The 23,081-nt window shown below is 37.3% G+C and overlaps 1 protein-coding gene and 1 long non-coding RNA gene across 4 annotated transcripts in view; one reads left to right on the forward strand and one right to left on the reverse strand.

Annotated features, from left to right (window-relative positions):
* The window catches only part of LOC308058779 (uncharacterized protein), an 87,040-nt gene that overhangs the window by 39,763 nt on the left and 24,196 nt on the right, over positions 1-23,081 (reverse strand). For 2 of the 3 annotated variants that reach the window (XR_013925958.1, XM_080375138.1), the window contains exons 7-9: positions 19,488-19,574; positions 13,831-13,983; positions 2,143-2,232 (exon numbers count right to left, since the gene is read on the reverse strand). Coding sequence is in view for 1 of the 3 variants with exons in the window: in XM_080375138.1 (XP_080231264.1) it covers positions 2,143-2,232; positions 13,831-13,841 (101 nt within the window). In the remaining 2 variants the exon portion in view is untranslated. Of the gene's footprint in view, positions 1-2,142; positions 2,233-7,953; positions 8,098-13,830; positions 13,984-19,487; positions 19,575-23,081 lie in introns of those variants that run through there. The other variant, XR_013925959.1, reaches the window with a different exon arrangement.
* LOC308058782 overlaps positions 1-23,081 on the forward strand; it is a 54,250-nt gene that overhangs the window by 8,672 nt on the left and 22,497 nt on the right. The window lies entirely within an intron of this gene.

Consider the following 23,081-nt stretch of genomic DNA (forward strand, 5'->3'; position numbering starts at 1 on the left):
CACCCCCCAGTTCTTTTAAAAAAATCTAGCCTCATCATTCCTAATGATAACAAGCAGTTTTCTCTGGTGACCATAAAGGCCTATGCTACGGATTTCTACAGCTTTCATTTAAAACTCTAAACACATTTCTATCTCTTCAGTTGTAAAGGGTGTTACTAACTTATGTGACTAATACAGACAGCAGAGTCTCCCTGGTTCTGCAAGCAGGCAGTTCCAGTGTTTCAGCTTTTGCACAGTAGCACTTTAACAAGCAGCAGCCATGCATAACCAACAGCACTGCAAGTCCAGTTACGGCTTTTTAGAAGTCTGCACCCAACTCTTAAGTTATCTGAAATGCCCATTCTGTATTGTTACAGCCATATGACAAAACTATTAACAACAGGAAAGTGCAGTAGTTATTCACAATGGGTAAGATACAGGGGGAGAAAAAAAAAAGTTATAAAAAAATGGAGCCTGAGGCGCAGGAAGAAAGCAGCACAGCTCCAGCTATCCTTTTATAGTAACTGGTGTTTTACAGAAAGTGGGAAAGAAAAGAAAACTCTCTCTCCCTTCCCGCAGCTAGCCAGCGATGGCATGATCCTTCTAACTGCAGACTGACAGCATTCTTGGAGAAATCTTTGTGCAGGTTTCATTTCTAGTATGTGGAAATGAGAAGTATTGTTTTCCCCACTTCCTTCTCTTGAACCTATTTCTGGATTCTGGGTCTTATCCTCTGGCTACTTTGATGGATGTCTGATAGAACAGTTCTCAAGTTTGACATTAGTGCTTGATAAAAAGTAATATATTTTTCAGAATATTTTAAGTACTGTAGTAGTTTTCATGAATATTTTCTACATGTACAGTTAAAATTCTGAATATTACATAAGTATTGATGGTATTAGCTAATCGGGGCATTACTGTACAGTGCATACATAATGTGTATACAAGATATACCCAGCCCAGGCTAAAAAAGTGCGCTCAGCATGGATTACAGCCACAAATAAATCTTTTATAAAAGATGAATGGAAATTAGGAAATCAGTAGTAGTTCATCAGATGAGAAATAAGCCCTTTAGACTGCCTGAAGAAGTAAAAAATAAATACACTGAAAACTAGGCAACACTAGCTGGCAAAATGGAGTATTGAAACCACTGTACTTTTTCAGGACTCTTAGTATCCTTGTTTCTGGCTGAATGTAGTATATGCATGAACATCCTTTCTTATAAAATAATAAAATTCACAAAGATTCCACTGTATGACAGTGTACTGATTGGCTGCCACAACTACTGACTAAATATTAATGTTGGTAGTCTTTCCAAGTTAAATCTATGAACTACTATATCCAAATAACTTTTAAATCCCTACCCACAAGTGAAACTCCAACAAACTCATTTCCTGGCTTGCACATTGTCTATCCTTCTTTGTAAAGATCTGTTTAGTAATTTACTTTGGTTTGTCCATTTTCCTTTTACTAGTTGGTTAGGGAAATATTAGATAGTCTCTTTTGATTTGGGGCTTGTTTAATTTTAGTTTTACAACACTAAACAGTGCGATAAACACTGCAAACTAACTAGAAGGAGCTCCACATTAGTGCAATCACTTCAGTTTCGTAACTCCCACAGATCCTTATCCCTTACAAGCAATGATTTACATACCAGTGAGGGAAAATGAGAATGAGGGGGAAGCTCATTATAACCCTCTAAGTGTACTTCGTTTCTCCTAACTCAGACTAGATTAAACCTGGCCTATGTCACAAGAACTGTGAAGGGTGAGAGCAAAGGGTCCCGTCTCATAGCGGTCATGCACAATTAATGCCCTCTTCACTCAACAGAGAAAACCAGACCCAAAATGGGAAGGAGGATCTGGGCTACTATTCTTTCACCTTTGCTCCCCACCCCCACCCTTGGAGCTGTAAAGAAAGGATCAGGTTGCACTATTTTAAAAGCTGGTGCAGTACCCAGCGCTCCCTCAGTGTACTGGAGAGGACTGGGAGAAAACCTCTCTCAGAACTCCCTGCAGGAGTGCGTACTGCTCCATACCCTTTACTCAGGACTGTGGCTGATCAACAGAGCTAAGCCTTCAATTAAGTGCTGAAAACTTCCCCTGCAAATGTACATTATTTTTAGGGACATATACAAATAAGAATATTACTGAACTAACTTACCTTTGACACGTGGTTTTGAAAGCTTCATGCTTGATGCAAGTCATAAAAACCAAATTATGACAACAGGTCAGCACTACAGATAAAGTAGGCCTGTAAATAAATGAAAAAAGAAATTAAGCATCTTAGCATAATTTCCTGAACGTGCTTAAATAAACTGGATTGATGAAGACATTAATTGCTCTCTCTTTCGTCCCACCATCTGAGTGCCAATTGCTAGTTACTGTTCCTACAGACCTGTCAGGCTAAGTCATACAGCTGGTGTTAAATCTGTATCAAGGTGGAAGATGGATGGTGTTTTGGCCAACATTTGGAATGGGAGTCCAAGTGAGGGCCTTAATCCTGTCCCTGACTCAGAATTCCACCAACGGCTTCTTGATTCTTAGATAGGGACAACTAAAACTATCCTACATCTCACTGAACCTAAGAGACAAAATAATGCTTACAGGATGTCCCAAGGCTACATATACTAAGGTTATAAAAAGTCTAAAATGAAATAAGTGTTTAGTGACATTTTGTTTACCTGTGTATTTGTCTTTCAAAATATAAAACTCATAGTTCTGGAGGCAAGGTGCCTAGTTAGCAGGGTGTACCACATGTCAAAAAGCTAATCCAGCGAGGAAGATCTCCCTTAAAGGAGTTCTCATGCTGTATCGTATCTCTACATAAAAGAACCAAAAATTACAGTGACTGAAATCTGCACCAGTCTTCCACACCCTTCACATTGGATATGAAGACCTGGCCGGGACAGAGCACTAAAAGCCTCATCTCACCCAGGGAAGGATCCTTCTGCAGGAGTTGTGGAAGGAAGCCATAAGCCTCCTCCTGTTGGAATAGGGGAAGTTTTGGGTGCAGTGGGAGAGCCTGCACAAAGCACTGCATAGATGCTGGGCTACGTGTCAGCGGCACTCAGAGCCTAGAAGAGCTGTCTCGTCCTCATACCATCAGTCCATCGGCTCAGCAATGAGCAGATATAAATGCTATTGAATCTTGCCTCAGCCACTTTTGCCTGAGCTCTGTGAGTTTTAAAAGGAACAATATCTCATTCCTGGCTTAAAAAAAGGTCAAGATCTATAGATAAAAATATTTATATTTAGAAAACCCTGGTTAATAATCAGTTGTCCAGGAGTCCTCTCTGACCCACACAGGCCCTCCTTCGTCTTGGAACAAAACCCCAGCAGCTGTGGCTTAGACGAGCCATCACGGTGCAGTAAGTGCACCCCTCGCCACTGCCTCTGCCGCCCCCCACTCTCCCACCACCTGGAGATAATATATATAGATATATATATCTATATATTAGAACTAGGTATTACTGTTGTAGTTGTTAGTAACACATGGTTTCATCATACAGGCTGGCAGACACTTCATTTGAAAGCAACAATTAAAATAATGGCAGGTTGTGTCATACAACAACAAATTTACAAGTAGCAGCAAAAGTGTCCTTTTCTCATGTGTAAGATTCATCATTCTGGAGGGACAGCCTGCTGGAAATACGCAAGAGGCACATGAAAACAGAGGGAAAGAGAAGAAGTTTAATGGAAGATGCTGAGCTGGATGACTGAAGCCTTCATCAAATAAGAAAGCGGTATCCTGTTTACCTTCTGATGCTGTGTAAATGAATGAATCAAAGCCCACATATTCTCTTGCAAATCATGCCACAAGGATTCTACCTCTCTGTGCCCCTGAGGTCATGACTGATCATGTACTGACCCCTGACAGACTCCCGCTGCCTTTTCTTTAATACAGCAAGCATACACCTCTTGAACCACTTGAGCCCCTATGAGTGCAATACATTGTATGCTGCCTCCCATTCCTTCTTTTTAAATTATTTTAGTAATCTATACCCCCCAATTTTTTTTCCTATGATCTTTTAGGTCTCTCTACAACTTTTCTTGCACTGAGAAGCTTCTTCATGCTTAAGTGCACATGTGTTAAGGTACAAGAAAAAACATAAACACCCAACATTCTTTCAGGGAGAGACTTGATGGCTTTTCAGAAAAAGGAATACTTCATTTCAAAGATGATCTTTTTCAACTGAAAGAGGCTCACATTTATATTATCACTAAAACTTTTGCTGAAAGGGGAGGAAACAGTTACTGTAGACAGTATTTGAAAAGGAAGTTCTGTTACAGAACAGACCAAAAAATTTAAGTTCTTACAGTGTATAGAATATGTAATCAATGCTGAGCTGCATATGCCTTAAATACCGAGCTGTGTGTGAAGTATTCTTTAATGTGTCCAACAGCCTTAATGGTGAAACCTATACAAGGAGATAATTAATACAATAGCATGCACCAAGCACAAACTGAGATATTATTTCATTGAAACTTCTCCAGCTCTAACAAAGACACCATTCAAAAAAAAAAAAAAAAAGAAAAAAAAAAGCATTTCAAAGACCACTGTAGATGCTGGACATAGACTGATTCTTAAACTAAAGACAGAAAACTGCTAGCCAAAAGGAATAACCTGAACAAAGGAGAGATTTTCAAGTTTTAGACTTTCAAGTTTGAGACCTCTGGTTCAAACTTATGTATGTTTTCACACATCAGTAGGTTCAGTGCAGTTAGAAATATCCAGTACATGTAATGAAAACAATCTCTATCAGTGGATACAGCATGAACATGACAACATATGTTTTCCAAGCCTAGAGCAATTGTCGAGCAATTACTATTTGTCAAGGCAACACACTTGATAGTCAGGGTCATCTAACCCTAGGTCATCTCCTCCTGCCTTACTCTGAGGTGGCTCTCGGTAACTCAGCTGCCCATCTTTCTTCAATTTGTTCTGAACGTGAGGCGCAGGCCCGGGTTTCTCGGGCTCCAGGTGGTGGGAGAGCGGGGGGCGGCAGAGGCAGTGGCGAGGGGTGCACTTACTGCACCGTGATGGCTCGTCTAAGCCACAGCTGCTGGGGTTTTGTTCCAAGACGAAGGAGGGCCTGTGTGGGTCAGAGAGGACTCCTGGACAACTGATTATTAACCAGGGTTTTCTAAAGCACTTGCAAGGCCCATATTGTGTTTGTTTAGGACCCAGAAATACAAGTGCATGTTATCAGCAGCCGGGGTGGATTGGTTTGTGTCTCTGAGTTGAATTATCAATTCTAACTACCTTTTAAAACAGAAAGACCTTGTCTTACGCAGTCTGTTTTGGTCTGGGTTTATATCTGACTTTATTTTATTTTTCATTTTAAGGGCCCTCATTCGACTAAATATACCCTCTTTACAAAGTATGATTTTTTTGCTATCCAGATTGTTATTTCATGCCTGTACAATTTTTATTTAATTTCTCTGTATAACTAGCTTCTGATTCTTAATTTTTACATTTTACGGTAGAAAATTTAATGGCTTTTCTTTGCCACGTGATTCAGTCTTCCAACTATAGTTTGTAAATTGCGTGTTGATGGAAAATGGAATTTAATTAAACTGTAGCAAAAGAACATTTAATTTTTTATCAGTTCAACTTAATAACCATAGATGTACATAACATGCAAGAAAAAAAATCAGAATGTACTGCACTGAAGTCTGATTTATTCAACAAAGAATAATCATTACTAGTTGGTGAACTCAAGTGATTGTTTCTGGTCAGCACAACCATCAAAACTTTAGAACTAGTACATCTCACCCTCTTACAGTTTTTGTTCATGGACCTGATGAGAAAGAATGTAATTGCCTGCTTTTTCATCTCCCCAGTGGATTTTTCAATTTTGAACATACTAGTCATTAATATAAAATAGCCGAGTACATTAAAAGAGGAAAGGGAAAAAAAAAAGCTATCAGAAGCAGGTTCAGCATTCCATAGGTTGCAGTTCCAACTGCTCTGCCAGTGACTTCCACCCCTTCAGTGGTTTGATTTTCTCTAAAACTTTGGCATCAAAAAATGTGGTGCATAGTATTTTTATTGTGTTTTTCTAAAATACTATGGTAAATTTAACCTTAATACCGGCTGCCCTACTTCCATACTTAATTTTAAGTGGTCTTGTTAAAAAAGAAGCATTTAATTTAAAAAAAGCATACATGTAGAACTCATTAAACATATATTAATCATTCCAGGAGGCCACACAAGTAACAGAAAATGTGGATTCCTTCCTTTCTGATTTATCGTCCATTTATGCTATAGTATGTTCAAAACAGAATGGGTTCCTACTGTGCCTGCTGGTGTACATACAAAGTTAAAGAGACAGAGCCCTGGCACAGAGGTTTGCCTTCATTTGCTCAACACCTGAGGTGTTAAAAGTAAAAAGCCAAACAGAAGAGGCTTTTTTTTTTTTTTTTTTAAAGCACTAGCTGTTCAGGTGCAGATTTACTAGCAGCAGGAGGCAGAGGGTGAAAGGATGCTATGAAGGCTTCTAGATCCCCCCCTGCTACTCTGTCCCTTCCTATTCCACTCCTCCTTGAGCCCTAGCTGTGTTCACCTATGCCTATCTACTGAAAATTGGAAGGACTTTTTGCTTAACCAGGGAACTGAATATAAGCATTGACCACCTTAATCTCTGCTAAATATAGAGACTTCCCATTGAATTTCCATGTCCTTGCTAAGTGACTTAGGAGGATAAACCTACTCTCAGGACAACTCATCAAGTTGAAAGGAAAAGAAGGAAAGTTATTTCTGAGAATGTCCAAAGGTTGTGATCCTGACTTGCTGATTTTTGGAACACGACTTACAGATTGGGCATTACAGATCTGTGGATTTGATTTATTCACTTAGCAAGGTTCAGAATGAAATTCCTACTCCCAAATTACTGTGATGGAAACAACACTATCCCATGGATTTTCTATTCATTTTCTTGCTCTTTTTTCTTTTGGCAGGCTTACAGGTTTCTGTCTGTAGTAGAGAGAATCTGAAGGCCAGCATAAGGAACCAGAAAAGTCACTATTCAAAATTACAATTGTAGCAACAAGTTTCTAAAGAGGTACAGATGGATAAATTTCGGTTTAGGTAAGGGCATGATTAAATGAGGAAAAAGAGGTGAGGTAGAGGCATTTTATTAACGTATGCCGTAAAATCTCTGAAATACCACAGACTATGTAGTTAGCAAAGCTGACAGTGCAGTAAAAGGAACGAGAATAACTGACTAAGGTTGGCTCTAGTTAGTTGAATTAAAGAGGAGAAGGTCCTGTTTCATTTTTGCTAAGACCGTGAGCAGGCCAAGATTCATAAATAAACCCTATTTTAAGAATACGAGAAAGGTCAGACTGGTTCAGGCCAGGCACACACTTGGGCCATTCACCCATCACCAACAGCAGACATAAGCCAATTCTTGTCCAAATACTCTCTCGGAGAACAGCAGGACTAGGACAAGCACATTTGAGAATGCCCATGGGTTCCAGCATCCAACTTTGTTTTAGTTCAGGGGGTTTCCTGAGCCTGATGTGGTTCGTCTAGTCAGCGACCTTTACTAGATCTCTCTTCCAAGGTCTTGCGCAGTCTCTCCATAGATCCACGTGAACTTCTTTCATCCATACGGTCTTTAGGCAATGAATGTCATGAGTGTATCACCCATGAACACATAAAACAATGCAATTCAGAGTATTATTTGCTTTGTATCTGCCTACGGCCAGCTTCATCTGATGCGACCTCATTTTTTTATTGATAGAGACGGTGAAAAGTTGATCTCTGTCCATCTTTTCCCTGTGTGATTTTAAAACACTTATTGCTGTTTTGAAGAAGTGTTAGAGGGGTGCTGTAATTAAAGTCTCTGAAGAAGAGTCCATTGCCCCTGTGCTGGAAATCTATTTCTTCTTAGCCCTGCCAATCATCCGCCAGTTTGCCTGCTATCTGCAGCAGATGCTGAAGCTGCTATTGCACAGAAGTCCTTCCAAGATCCTGGGGAACTGGAAGCTTAGATGAGCACATTCTGAGAGCGCCATTCTTTTCCACTGTTAGGGAAGATGCATTAGAGGAAAAGATGCAGTCATGCATATTGTGCTCTTAAAACCCTGCTGGTCTTTCTGCAAGCAGAATCTGAAAGAATAGTAGGGAGTGGAAATGAAGAGAAGAACATTTGCCAATCCACAGAAATAAGCCCCATTCTAAGAAAATTACTTGCTAATAACTACAGCTGAAGGCATCAATGTAAACTTTATCTTAAAACTGAAGCAGAAAACTGAAGATAAAACCATTCAAGCTTCCTCTAAAGGAGGAGGGCATTGTTTCTACAGTTTGGCAGTGGACCCTAAGTGGGCACAGTTAACACCATAATTAAAACAGCAGAAGCGTGAGTTTCCTATTATTTCAGTAGGAGATTCATAACCCATGCAGTATACTCCCATTTTCCCTGCTGTGTGCCTTAAAAGGCACAGGAATATTTCTCCAGCTGACAGGAAAGCCCACTTTCTATTTGTAAAAAATTATGTGGATAGGTAAGACAGCTCTCCGTTCTTAGGTAAAAATATAAACAAAGGCCTTTCAGAAAGCTTACTACAAGGTAAGGTATATTGTATCGCTGTACAGAAGAAGATAAGCAGCTATTGCAGAAAAATGCACTTTTAGAGAAATTACGTAAACTCCAGTTAGTGTTAAAGCTATTAAACAGTCCTGTACTATTGAAGTAGAAGAGGTTAAGGGAGACCAATGATGCCAGGATACTCAAACAGGAAGTCTTTTCATTTAGGTTTATGAGTAACTCTAGTTAAAGTGAGTCTATTTGACACAAAATGATCTGTACTGTTGCAAAATAGTTTCTGTCAGCAGATTTCACCTAGGCAACACCCAGTCTATCAGCTATAATCATACTGGGTTTGGCTGCAGGATGCGATTATTATTTTGGAAGGGTATGTTTGGCTAAGCAGGTAAAGAGACTGTACTTGAAGTTTCACAAGACACAAAGAATGGTAAAAAAAAAAAAAAAAGCATTCAAACCCCACATTATTAAACAGGTAAACAAAACATTTTCTCAGGAGCTGTCAGCACCCCACTGGTTAGAATGGGACACCAACTCACATCTGTTATGAACAAGTGCACATTTAGGAGTCCCCATTTGAAAAAGGTTACTCTGGAAGCCAGGTCATCGCTGTAGGCTCCCTGCTATGGTTAGACATGCTGAAGGCTAGAAAGGCTCAGAACCTTTAACATTACAGCTCTAACCCCAAATGTTGCCTGGTTCTGCTGGCTTAATTCAGAGTCATATGTCACATAGAAGTTCCTGAAGATGGTCTTGCCCCTCACTGGCTGGTTGACAAAACATATAATAAATTATCACATTGACTGTCGGCACTTGTTCAGTAAGCCCCTGAAAACCAAACCCAAATGTACTTTTGTTCAAGGCAACGGGTCCCAACTCTGATGTATTTATACGGAGGCAAAGTAACCCCTGAGCATCACTGAGATTTTGAATATGAGCAAATCCCTGTCTCTGAATAGAACTGCCTGTCACCCAGACCCTTCATACATTAAGGTATGAAGATGACACTGTATGGAGTATCGTTTTTTCAAAGTTTAATGAGGAGAGGACTTCTCTGTGTACCACAGACATATGATGTGGCACGTACCATGTAGTTGCAAGGCTGTGGTTTCAGTCAACTTTGCGCACAATGTAGATAAAGTACAGAACCTTTTGGGAGAGAAAACGCTGAGATGTTTTCACTGATCTTGAAAGATGACCTAGAAGCTGATTTAATTGACCTGTTACTGCCTAGGATCTCTCCTAGTAAAAGCTCTTGATAATACAATGTATAACAGCAAAACCATAACCAAGTGTTTCAGATCAATGTTGCTGTTTTTGTAAGTCTGAGAACTATTGATCACATAGTCTTAGACCTGTGTAAACTGAATTAGTCACCTGTTGTGGTACCACACTTCAGTCCTTTGTCTTCTGAGACAGGCTGTGATGATGGCTACTTTTTCTGGAAAGAGGCAAGGGCAACGCAAAACCAACAGAAAATTGCTCCTTGTTCACAAGAAAGACCAAAGGGTAGCATTCTGTAATGCATCCAGTGTTCCTATGAGGAATGTCTTTTCTCTGCTGCACGGACCCCTATGTAAAAATAGACATCTTGCAGGCTGGCAGTTCAAAATCCCCGAGGATTAGTGATTGGTTAGGAGATTATGGATACTACTCCAGTCTGAATTTGAAACAGCAAATTAAAGTGCTGCGGCACTGGTAGTTGACACTGAACTGCTAGCCCCCTCACCCTTCCAAAGTTGTAGATACAGAGGGCTCTGTCACTGATTTGTAATGGTACATTTGCTTCTGCAGTCAGTCACAGAAGGGAATCTATTTCTGGTGTTTATTGTTTCTAATAAGCTGTATAGCTTGTCAGAGAATAAGAGAGAAAAGCCACACCATGGGCAAGTCACTCAGCACTGTGTACAACACTGTGCTGAAAATCAATCACTACTATCGGGGCTATAAATACCTAAGGCATTCAACACAAAGCTGGTCACTATCAAGGTCCCTGCAGGGAGCGTGCAAGCAATAAAATAGGTCTTTTCAGGCCCTGGATTTTAAAATACACAAATCAAAGACATGCCATATTGCTGATGAATCTTTTATCCCTTGCTAAGTGCATGGGCAGCAACTTGTGCTGGGAATCACACTCCTCTTGCCTCCATCAGATGTCCCCGATGATAAAAGTCGACGCTGGTAATGGATATGTCCCAGAAGCTCAGAATCACAGCTTTTAGGGCATTGAGTAAGGCAAACTGTCTTTAAATCATAACTATAGCTTTACTTGTGGAATTTAGAAACAAACTGATTTCTGTTCGAGGGAAGTCTTCTCCCTCCCTCCCCTGTTGTATGCTTCCTCTTGGAAAATGGCACGGGATGTGTTACTCTCGGAAGAATTACACTAGCCAAAATCTTTAACCCCAGTAATTTATGATTCCTTTACCTATATATGAAGAGGTATATCTAGCATGTTAACTCAAACTGTATTTTGCTAATGGTCATAAGGAGACTCAATTTACTGCATGAAAATAATTATACTGTTACATATAAAGTCAAATGAATCAGACAGTACATACACTGCATTATTTCCATCCTTGTGGTATGATGGAAATAACGAGATCATGGATGTTTGTACTCACATCACTATTTAATGCCCTGAGAACAGTGGATATGAGGGTGCTTCAAGTAGTAGTCTGCCGATACCATCTCATGGACTCTGCTTGTCCAAAGAATTTGTCCTTGCACTCATGGGGCACATACACGCTAGCAGTGAAATTCATCTACACAACTACTCAAAACAGCAGCCAAAAGCATCCCAGATGAGTTATTCGTGCTCTTTATAAAAAATGTACAATCAGAATAACTCTCTGTGCTTTGGCCAACTTAGATAGAAAACTGGGCTATACAAATTAACACACACACACTAACTGCATTAAGAAAGTAACTGTCTCTTTATACTGTTACTGTACATCACAATATTAGCCTGGGGAGCCCAAAACTACACATAAATACACTTCCTAGTACTCCAGAGAAAAAAATTTTCTTGATTCTGACATTTTCATATTTATTTCTCAAAACTGGCCAAAAAACTTCCAGACTCCTAAATGTTAAACTTATACTTTCCAACCTATATCCAAACATAGGATTGTCTTTCTGAAGTACAGTTTGTACTACTTTGTCCAATCCAATTGTGGTTATGTTAAATAAGGGGATTACCACCACTTTAAAACATTTAATCTGCTAAAATAGAATAACTCAGAATAACTGCACACCATGTTTTCCCAATTCTACCTCCAATTCTGCAGTCTCCTGCCAACTTAAATAAATACTGTATCATTCCAATTTCCTTGTCTATGGTTGTTTACCTCACTTAATCAAACTGCATATATTCTTTTTCTTCCTAACAACCCTTTAATTATTCTTATTGTTTCTGAATGTCCTTACTTAATCTGTAAGTGGTATTTTAAAAATTATTAAATGATAAGTTCATTGGCACCTTTGAAAATGGGGATTAGATCCTCCGTTATGATTAGCTTTATATTTTTCTGAGTATCATACTATCCAAAACAGAGACATCTTACTGGGGGTCCATTTCTGTAGTAGTTGCATTTGGCCTCTGAAGATATGCAGAACTAAATTTCTCATCATAATAAATCCTCTCTGCTTAAATATATATTTTCCTTTGTCAACAAAAATTACTTTTAAGCTGTTCAGTAAAATGGAAAAGCTGAAAATACAGTTTGCCTTTTATAATGTCAAAGTAGAAATATAAAAGTGAATGGTAAATTACAAAAATTATTAACATACATGTTGAAAAGCAAGTTCTGACAAGTAAAACCAGACAACCTCAGATTTCAATTGTAAGTAAAATAAGCCTTAGTGGTTTTTTTCATTTTTCTCAATTTGTTCAATTCATAAAGCATCTCACAATTCAGAACCATTATTCTCTCTTTATGAAACTTTAAGTCCAGCCACTCAATGTTCAGAGGCCTTTTTAAAGCACTATTTCACTTCTATCCAGGAATTATGTTTTCCTACCCTTGTAAAAAATATGTGAGTTAAACATTCTGAAGCTATTTTCTAGACATGTTCCTCCAAAAGCTTCTCTGACCTATACTGTTTTTCTTCTGCCTAAACTGTATTAATATAAAGGTGCTGTGGTATGTGACTCATATTCTTGAATAATTCTATTCAAGTTGACAACAGTCTTTCTCCAGACTGGCTTGTATTATAAAGCTTTTAAGATTTTGGTGGTCTCTTTCTAAGTTAATTCTCATGTAGCATAAGTAGATATCTCCTACTTAAAAAAAATCCAAAACAAAACCCAAAGCCATTCAAGTGCAGTATTAAACAGAAAAGTGATACTGGAACCCTTTGGTTCTATATCAAGATAACATGACAGAGCAAGCTACAAAAGTGAAGGGGTGCTACTTCTCTTATTCAGATATTCCTCTCTGGGAGGCTGACAGTGACAGCCACGCAATTCTCCGTACACTATTCACGTTTTTAACGCAGCTGCTTCTAATAATTGAAACTTTTCTACCACAATTTGAGGGAAGAAGGTACAATAAAATGTCCATTTGCAAATGTTTACAACCTTTTCTGTCACAGACCCAATACAAGAAAAACCACTGAAAGAGAAACACTTTAATTTGAAGACTTTAATTATTGTTTGATATGAGCATGTAAGTCCTTAAGCAGCTAACAGATTAGCACCACAATAAATATAAATGGTTTTCTCATCATCCTTCAAACTGAACTTCTTAGAAAGAACAGACGTGCTAGCCAGTATTCTGAATAGACTGAATTCTGTCAGTATTCTGAATAGGCAAATGGTCTTCATTCCTTCAGTACCCTTGCTCTCTTACGTTACATATTTTAAGCTCTAACAAAAGCATATACATGAATGATTCACATTATAATCAGGGCCATGAATGTTGGGAACATGAACCATATATATTCTTTAATGTTTTTGAGTACAGGAAAATAAAATGTCTTGAGGTTTGGAGCAGAAATACAAGTGATACTTTCTAATATCACTAACTAATTTCACTTTAGGGTTCCATTATCACGGCATAGATACTAGGTTTCATTTTTATTACTAACAGGCTTTACTCATTTTAGTTAAAATAGGCTGTTAACCACCAAAAGTAAAATTAATCATCAAAGTTCTGGTTTTGTTTAGGAATCAGACTTTTTTAAGATATTCTGTCAAAATAACTCCAGTTATCTATATGTGACTTAAAAGAAACTGCATGTGTTTTTGAATGCAGAGCATTTCCCCATAATATCTGCAAAACTATACATACCTGAAAAGCATGTACTAGAGAGAATATAGGAGCCAAGGAAAAAGGGTATTGACAATGCTGGAACCAGCTTCCTATCCGGAGGGTCAGGTAGTGTAAGCAGACTAATTGTACTGCTTGCATGGACAGGTAAAATGCTTTATCCTTATCGATGATCTGTAAATAGAAATCACATGTATATGAACTTTAAAATTAAAATAAGTGAAAATTAAAAAACAGAAAGGCGTACAAAATACAAGTATTCATCTATTGACAAAAAAAATGATACCTGCATTTTTGATGATACAGAAGCATTTTTGATGAAACAGAATAGTGTTCAGACTATACAATTTCATCTCCATATTCCAAATTTACTTTTCAAATTATTTCTTAATAATCCAGATTATTTATTGAGTGGAGCCAACAATTATGAAAGAAGATAGATTTAAGAGCATTGTGATGACATAAACTTTTTGTCTAATCTGTTCTAAATTGCCAGTGAGGAAGATGTTCCAGCACCAACAGATAGCCTGGTCCAGTCTTTAACTGCCCTCGTACTTAGAAGGATTTTTCAAATATGTAGCCTGTTCTTCTTCACTATAAATTAAGATAATTTTTTCTTGTCCTTTCACAACTGGGTACAAAGGACAATTGATTACCATCTTCTTCACAATAATATTCAGATGCCATATTATTTTCCCTAGCCTTCTCTTCTCTTGACTGAACAAATGCAACTCTTTTGAAACATGCCTCATAGCTCCTGATTTCCTAAAACCTTTTCACTCATGTGCTCTCCCATGAGTTCACGTTCACCTGGAAATCAAAATAATTATCTTTTTCCAGACTTTATTTTAACACAGAGATACAACAATTTTATGCGTTGACTTTTATTCTGGTCATTTTGCATGAGCATTCTTTGATTTTGCTTCATCTGTAAAACCAGGCAGTATCAATGTTATTTGGAATTTTGTGGTACTCTAGAGCAGTAGGGGCCACAGACCCTTCAAACAAAAGACATCTGGCCATCTCTTCAGTAACTTTTTTGGAAATCAGTAATGACACTTAGTGGAATAAGTCACTTGTTCTGATTTTTTTTTTTCCTTTTCTTGAAAGAACTGGATAAAACAGGGATTTGGCATACCTTCTACTTAGTAACTCTATAACTTTTATCTTTACATTTAACAGCTAAAACAAGAATTATAATATTCTTAGTAAATAAGTAGACGGATGGACAGGCAGGCATAAATGTAGTTTTCTTTGAGAATCAAGCATAATGGAAGATTTGACTCAAAGCCTGTATCTCTGTTGTCTCAACATAGATAATGTCTGCTGAAAGGTAGAATGTTGCTAGCTGAAGTATATTAAGGAGTCTCTTTCTGATGATTACACAATTAATAGTTTGTGGTACAAGTACAAGTATGTCACATTCTGCATTGTTTTCATTGAGTTTTGTCTGAATAAAGCAGAAATATTCTGAACCAAGAAAAGTGAAATAAAGGATGTAAGATTAAAACAGATCAAAGAATTTCTGTAAATGCTGCAGTGACCGTCTGTCTTCTACCTTTACAGAATCTAGACAACTTTTTTTAACCAGAGATAGTTTATCCCAGGAACCTCCATATTATTTCCTTGGAAAGAAGAAAAAAATCTTAAAAAGTGCAAAACTGGGCAGCAGTTTATGACATCTAGCTCAGATTTTCTGCTTTTTTGCTCTACTTCAGTTGCACAGACTATGCAATTACACCACTGTCACATATGAAAGTTCTTCTAAAAAGTGGTTTCTATGGTTTGGTTTTGGTTTTTAATATTCATATAGTTTATTCATAGGGTACTTTCATAATGAATTCCTGAAATTTAGTAGTTGTTCTTTGTAATCTAGTTAATCTATCCATCTGCAAAAGATCCAAATCCCATGATACCTAAGGTGTGCTCTCAATATACTAAATGAGTAAATAAGCTTAAGAGCTCCCGGCAGCATTACACTGCTGCTCAGAGCCACCCATTCCCCACCTCCAGAAAATCCTTTTTTCAATTCCTCTACCCTTCAGCCAAAATTCTGATGTAGTCATCTCCCCCTTTCCATACTCCAACTGAGCTTCCAGCAGCCTCTGAAAACTGTGTCCCCTCACTTCCTCAGGGAACAGGGAGAAGCAAACCCCCGAGAACTGATTATTTAAGCAGTAATGATGGACACAGAATGTACTTCCAATGAAGAGAGAAGCAGCTTATGAACACTTCTCTATCATATAGTTTTACCTGCACTATCTGCCATAACATTTTTCAGAATCTCTTTTCGTAGAAGTCTTACGACTTCTTTCCTCAAGACAGGAACTACCAGTCCTGGCAGTTCAGACAGATTTAGAATATGTAATGTATTCAGAAGGAAGTGGACAACTTCAAATACTTTGTCTGGTTGTTTCATTTGATTTTCTAAAACTGTGCTTGAGGGGATCATAGTATTATAATTTTTTATAATGTATTTGCATTTCAAAATTATGAGGTCGTTATAAGAAAGAACACTTTTTCAGCTAGATATGTAAGATATTGATAGATTTGCTTCATATTTTTCTCCATCTATGTGTATATAATTCTACTTTCTTACATTGTTCATTGACATTTTCTTGCTTTTTTAAAATGTACTTTGTATTGCTTCCAAGAATGTATGTCTGTTATTTGAAAGAACATAACTCTAATGAAGACAAAGCAAGCCAAAGGTACAGAATTGTACATTCATAGTACAGAAGTGATTCTTCCCAACATAGTTCCCCACTGTGTTGCACATACAGTTGATGGCAATACAGTAAAGCCAGAACAGCCAGTTAGTTCCTCCAGAAAAGCTGCCTGCATTTCTGCAGGACTGCTTCTCCAAATACTTTATCTATAGGCAAATTTATTGCTGAATAGTTATGATGGTCTATTTGCTTCTCAGTGTTCCATTAAGAATAATTTCTTATCAAGAATTGTTTCCAAACACCTACTCCCAACCTTCCTTCTCAACTTCTGGCCATTTTCCTTTGATCTATAACAGGGGTCCTCAAACTTTTTAACCAGGGGGCCGGCCTGCGGATGCAGTGGCAGGCAGTCATCTGCGGCTGCTTGGTTTCCGCCCCCCAACCCCCGGGGGGGGGGGGGGGGGGGGGCGGGGGGGTTCTGTAAATACCAGGGACCGGATTGAGGACCCTGAGGGGCCATATCCAGCCCACAGGCTGTAGTTTGAGGACCCCTGATCTATAACATCCTAAAATTTTGCTTGATTTATTTATTTCATTTATGTCCTATATGTCCTCAGCACTCACCAGAGAAGCTGACCCCCTTTCACAATCTGCACGTGGTTATTATTTGAGCAGTTCATTTCTTCTCTTTACCTCTGAGTAACTTGAAAGACAATATTCAACTGAATGTTAACGCATTATGCTCCAACATTGTCTGACTTGCCACATTTTCCCTTCCCTTTTTTTCTGTCTTTAGACTTAAGCAGTTAATCCCAGGTCACAAAGTAGCCTATGAGTGTAATTTTATTTCCCCTTTTTGTGCATCTTGCACACAGTTTTCTACAACCTGTAAAATTAGAAATGATCATGAAAATAACTGGTGAACTCACTAGGGCAAAATATGACCTGGAACCTAATAGTAATTACATCACCTACTGGAAAACTGTCCAGGTGATACACAGATTATGTTAACCCCAAGATATTGCATATCCTTTTTTGAAATCTGTATAAATATTTAGTAAAGCACTTAGCCCGTCATGTGCATCATGAGGTCACTATTTTATATTGAAGTGTGCCCACTTCAGCAACAGGTCCTTCTTAAGTCTCAGAATAGAACACCATAAGCGAATGCATTGTATTTCAGGCTTTTATCCTACAGGGAGGTCCACATAGGTGGAACCCAAACTGCATTTTAATAATAAACTAAATCTGCTCACCCAAATCGTCATATACTGACTTCTTTATTGCAACCTTGCTTATTTTGAAAAGAATATTCACTCATCTAGCTGGTTTTCCAATTCCCATTTAAAAATACTTCCACATCAGATAAGTACTGGTTTGCTTTTTATTGTACTTCTCCGACTTGCTTAATTTCCCCAAATAATTAGGATTAATTTATTAATTAATTCTAAAATTTAATTTAGATTTTCTACACTATCTTTCCTTTTAAGTCAGACATTACATCCAAATTTATACACCCACTGACGCTTCTGTTCGAGGAACAGTAGTCTGAAAGATACCTATAGATTATTGGGCTTTATGCCATTGCAATTTTAATTTAGAGCGGGCTAGTACAGTTGTAACTGTTGCCAACTGGATGCAGTTCATAAGGTTACATACACCTTACTGAGCTAAACAGGGCCCGGGCATGTGCTTGAGCTCCACCGTGTGATAACGCATGCCATTTAACTGTTTGCATGCTCTTTGGTGTGCTTTTGGCCCAGGCCAACAAGCAGTCAGGTGAGACACAGCAAGGTCTGGGGAACAGCACGGGTTACAGACTGGTGTTAGTGGACAGTATGAACCAGGCCACCCTGCTTCGGAGGAGCAGATGGGTTAGCCACGCCAACGTGAGCTGTAATTTGCTACCAACTCTTGACGGGGCCGTGGTCCCTTTTGTTTTCTAGTTCAGATGTCATCTAAGAAAACTAAATGCAGGTGAAAATCTGTAGCGAGTAGCATACTGTCTCATGCTCCTGTTACCACACCTGTGTGAAGGATGAGAGCTGCTGGCATGACAGAGGGACAGACCCGTGGCAGGCTGACAGTGACTTCCCCACAGCAGGCAAACGCTCAGCCTGTGAGTCAGAAAGGATCTTGGCTGCCTTGTGCTACCTTCAGTGGGCAGAACAGGGGTACAGAATCTAGACCCCTTCAAATTTTCAGATACTTCTATTTTCAATTACCATTTTTGTTTGCTGTCTCTTCAGCTACCTTTTCAAATAAATTATCTGATTTGTAGACAGTGGTCTCAGATTTCCTTTTAGTCAGTGTTACTCTATTGGAAACAAAAAGAAAAAATAGAAGTTGAAGAAATTTGAAAAAATCTGCTTTCTAGTTTCACGTAATTTCAGATTATATTAGCAAAATTATACTGAGCGAATAATGAGGCTTTCTCAGATAGCATCACGTGGTCCAAGCTTTCCTTCCATTTTATTTTATCTTTGCATGATGGCAAGCTTAAAGTTCCCATTTCCAGTTCCATTTTCTTTTCTCCTACTTTATACTTCACTAACATTTATTTACAGTGGAATCTCTTACGCTGTTGCAATGTGACTGCTGAACTAGCTTTCTGCTATTATTCTTCAAACTCTTTACATTTCCGTCAGTCATTTTCACAATATGTTTACCCTTTTTCTGGTCTCTTTATTAAACCAGAGATATTGTACATTCATAAGGTCTTCATTTTAGATCTACTATATTTTTTTTTCTGATGACTATCAGATCCAGAACTGAATTAACTCTGATTTCTTCTTGCAGCTGTTTTAAGCACTACACAAAAATATTCTCCTGTAGCCTATTCTGAAACATTTCTTGCATGTAACTCGAATTAGTCTTTTACAGCTTTTCAAACTTATTTTCATATACGTAGCAATATATATGTATAATATACATCTATTATATGTGTGTGTATCTATAAAATAATCATAGAAATCCTCAAAATCCTAGAGAAAGTCAAGCGAAACAAACCTTCAACACAATCTTCATGGATTTTCCATCTTCCATTTTCATTTGTGAAATTACTTCTGTATCTGCCAGCCATGTGAATTGCAGGATCTGCAAGGAGGGTGGTGGTTTTATAAATTATGCTTTCCTCACCTTATCTGCCTTATATAGCAACAGATACTTATGTCTTAGCCAGACTTGTTTGTAATGCAATCAAAGAACATCTACCTGAATTTGTAGTAGTACTGCATCTCTCAAGACCACATGTACCTAAGGTGTGTTTATGAACAGGAAAACGTATTTTTTCATGATTATTTCCTGCAGGACTTTATAGATGAAGTATGTTTTCACATAGCAATATTCACTCAACTTCATTCTCCTTTTGCAAGCGTTACCCTATGCTTACACTTGAATTCATTTACTGAAAAATCTCTCCTGTTTTGTTAGTATTTCCAGTTATTCCTCACCATTCTTCATGTATTAAAGATAGACATTTGAACCGACTGTTTTAACCAAGACATTATCACCCAAAACTTGCAAATCAAAAATACATAAACTTCAGTGTAAAAATAATTGTATCTTCAAACTACAACTCTACGTTTTTTATTAGCAGTACTATTAAACAAGCAATGATTTTGTAACTTAAGCAATATCAATACGCTCAAAACCAAAGTAATTTTCTAAAACTATGCTAATTAAAGTCAGTTTGATGTACTTCCTTCTAACAATAATACGCCATTGTTAGAATTGTATTATTTCTCATGATGAGTAAGACCTTATTCCATAACTACTCTACTGTAAAATGAATACAAGTATTAAGTAAGGGACTATTTCAGGATCTGTATTGTATTATATAGTTAATAGAAAGGGCAAATCTTCAGTAAGCAGTGGTGACTTAACTTCATGCATACCAATTTATACCATTTGAGGATATACCCCAGAAAATCCTAACAGGTTTTACATAGTTTTTAATATTCTTTCTTTTTCTATTGGTAATTTTCATATGGATCATTTTTACAAAATTAGTTGCAGTTGATTCATTCTAATGAAAAGCTTATTGCTACTACTGTACAGCACAAAAACTCCTCAGCACTGTAACTGAGAGATTCCAAATTTCCTCTGCCTTCCAGTCTTTGTAATGTCATCCACATGCTCAGTAAATGAATGTTAAAAACAGGCTTAATTATGCAAATTATTTAATGGACAAATTTATGCAAAGTCCTGCTTATAACTACACCAGTTAAAAACTTTTACACTATAAATGACATTCTCAGCCACACCTCCAATCATTTTCTAGTAAGTTGCTATTATTACTGTTATTGCAAATTACTGTAACTATCAGAAGAGGCTTCAGAATCATATTTTGCACATCTAAACCAAAAAGTTCTGAACTTTACTATTTATGTCTTTTCATGTACTTAGCATTCCTTTTATTGCAATTCGAAGAATTAAAATTATCTAAAGAACATTTAGTATAGATAATAAAATAAGCAGGTATCTACCCCTCAGAAAACATTAACTGTTATTTAATATTTCTGCTATAACAAAGCATGATTTGCAAAAATTTTTTGATTTTATGGATGTACATCTTTTAGATGTCTTTTTTTAAAAAAAAACTTTTAACTGCTTATATTATTATCAATACAAAGCACTGTTTCCATAGTACTTCTCTTTATCTGCAAATAAAATCTGAAAACTTCTGCCACACCATTTATGAACACAGCACATTTGCTTTCATTCAGGTGCTCTTTTTAAGTTAGCACTCCTACACTGAACATGTACTTTAAGTCTATATTTTCACAGGAATGTTTATCTCTGTCCATAATCATTATTCCATTGATGCAGGAGGTGAACTACCTTGAGCCTATGAAAGCATGTGTCAAAAAACTTAAAATGCTATCACTGAATTGTGAAGTTTCTTATCTGGTTTACTGGAAGTCCTAAAATAGCAGATCCATCCAGTGTTTAGAAGTAAATACATATTTGAATATATATGATCATGCTTAAGGCAATATTTTAGGCAAATGGATGCATACATGAGAGAAAAATGGATTGGTATTCAGCTAAGAGTTAGGAAAATCCAGTGCAGAAAGGAAAAGGAAACTGAAGTTAACAAAAGGAACAAAAAAATGGAGGAGACAGAGAACTCAAGAGAAGGAGAGATCTTTAATAGGCGTAAATCAAGAAAATATTACCAGAGGGAAGAAGAAAATACTTTCACCTGTTAATAAGTCGGACTTCACTAGTACAGAACTTTGTAAATCTATCCCACTTTTTGCAAGTGAGCTACATAGGACTCAATTTTTAAAATAAAGACTAATGCTATATTTTGTTAAATTTAAATGTCTTTAATATGAATTTAAATTAGTCACATTAGATTTTACATTTCTACAAACATCTTTAAATTACAAGTACATTATGAAACCAGCACATTCTATATGAAGGCAGAACAATACTTCTTGACTATTCAAAACCATGAAGTGCCATATTCTTCTTTTTCTATGTCTTCACTACAGTACTACCTCTCACAGAAAATACTGGTATCAGCATCAAAGGAAAGGGTCAGCAATCTTCCACATCAGAAGTTAGGACAGTACTCTCAACATGGAAGGTAGGATGGTCAGAGAGGTAGCAAGTGAAAAGCTTCAGAAGAGATGGTAGCTGAAAAGAGTCAGGAAAAAGAAAAAAAACAAACAGGGAAAGATAAGATAACAAGATCGATAAGGACAGGAAAAAACAAAATACACAGGAAATAGCAACAGTAAAAATTGTGCTTATTCATTTTAGAAACAGCACAAGAACACTGACAGGAAAGGTAAGGAATAAGGCAGCCATCCTTAAAAATAAAGAGGTCTACAGAAAAGACCCAGTATGGTACAAAATGCTTAGCTATTCCTCTGTTAAGGTGACAAGATGCTCACTTAACTTTTAGTTTGAGCTAATCAGTTCAAAGCAGGATTCCTGTGAAGTCAGGAGACTGAAACAGGCACCTCCAGAGGGCAATTCATCCCATCCTAAGGTCTGAATCTTAGACTCTGAATCACATACTTGAAATGCAATGCATTTTGTGAAGTTCCCTAGGTATTTGTGAACCTTAGCAGTATATCTTTAAGCTGAATACTTATGGATAACAACATTTCAATTAAAATAATATGAGAAACAGCATATTTTCAACTTCCTTTCCTCTGAACAAAGAAAATTTACTAATTACTTTCATCTGCACAGAACACGTAATAGGTTTGGGCTGCACATTTTTTTATTACTGAATATGACTTGTGTTCACTATACTGAGCACAGAAATGAAGTCTGACCCAAATAAAAGAAAGTTTGCTTTTCTATAGGGCCTAATTATGTACTACTGGGGCTTTAGGTTTATCTGCTGTAAGTAAAAATCAAAGCTTGACATCACTGGGATTCTATATATACCACATTAAGACCTGATTCAGGAAATACCACATTTAACTGATACTTAAAATGGCACTGCTGATATTTCAGTAATTTGTTACAAAATACAGTGAATACTGTTTTGAAACAATGCTGAAATCCAATGTCATGCTCATAGACACATTATAATGGTTATTTTAGATGAGCTATAATTAAATTCAAGAGTCATGGGTG

The sequence above is a fragment of the Falco punctatus genome (genome assembly GCF_963210335.1).
Source record: "Falco punctatus genome assembly, chromosome: 2".
NCBI classification, from domain to species: domain Eukaryota; kingdom Metazoa; phylum Chordata; class Aves; order Falconiformes; family Falconidae; genus Falco; species Falco punctatus.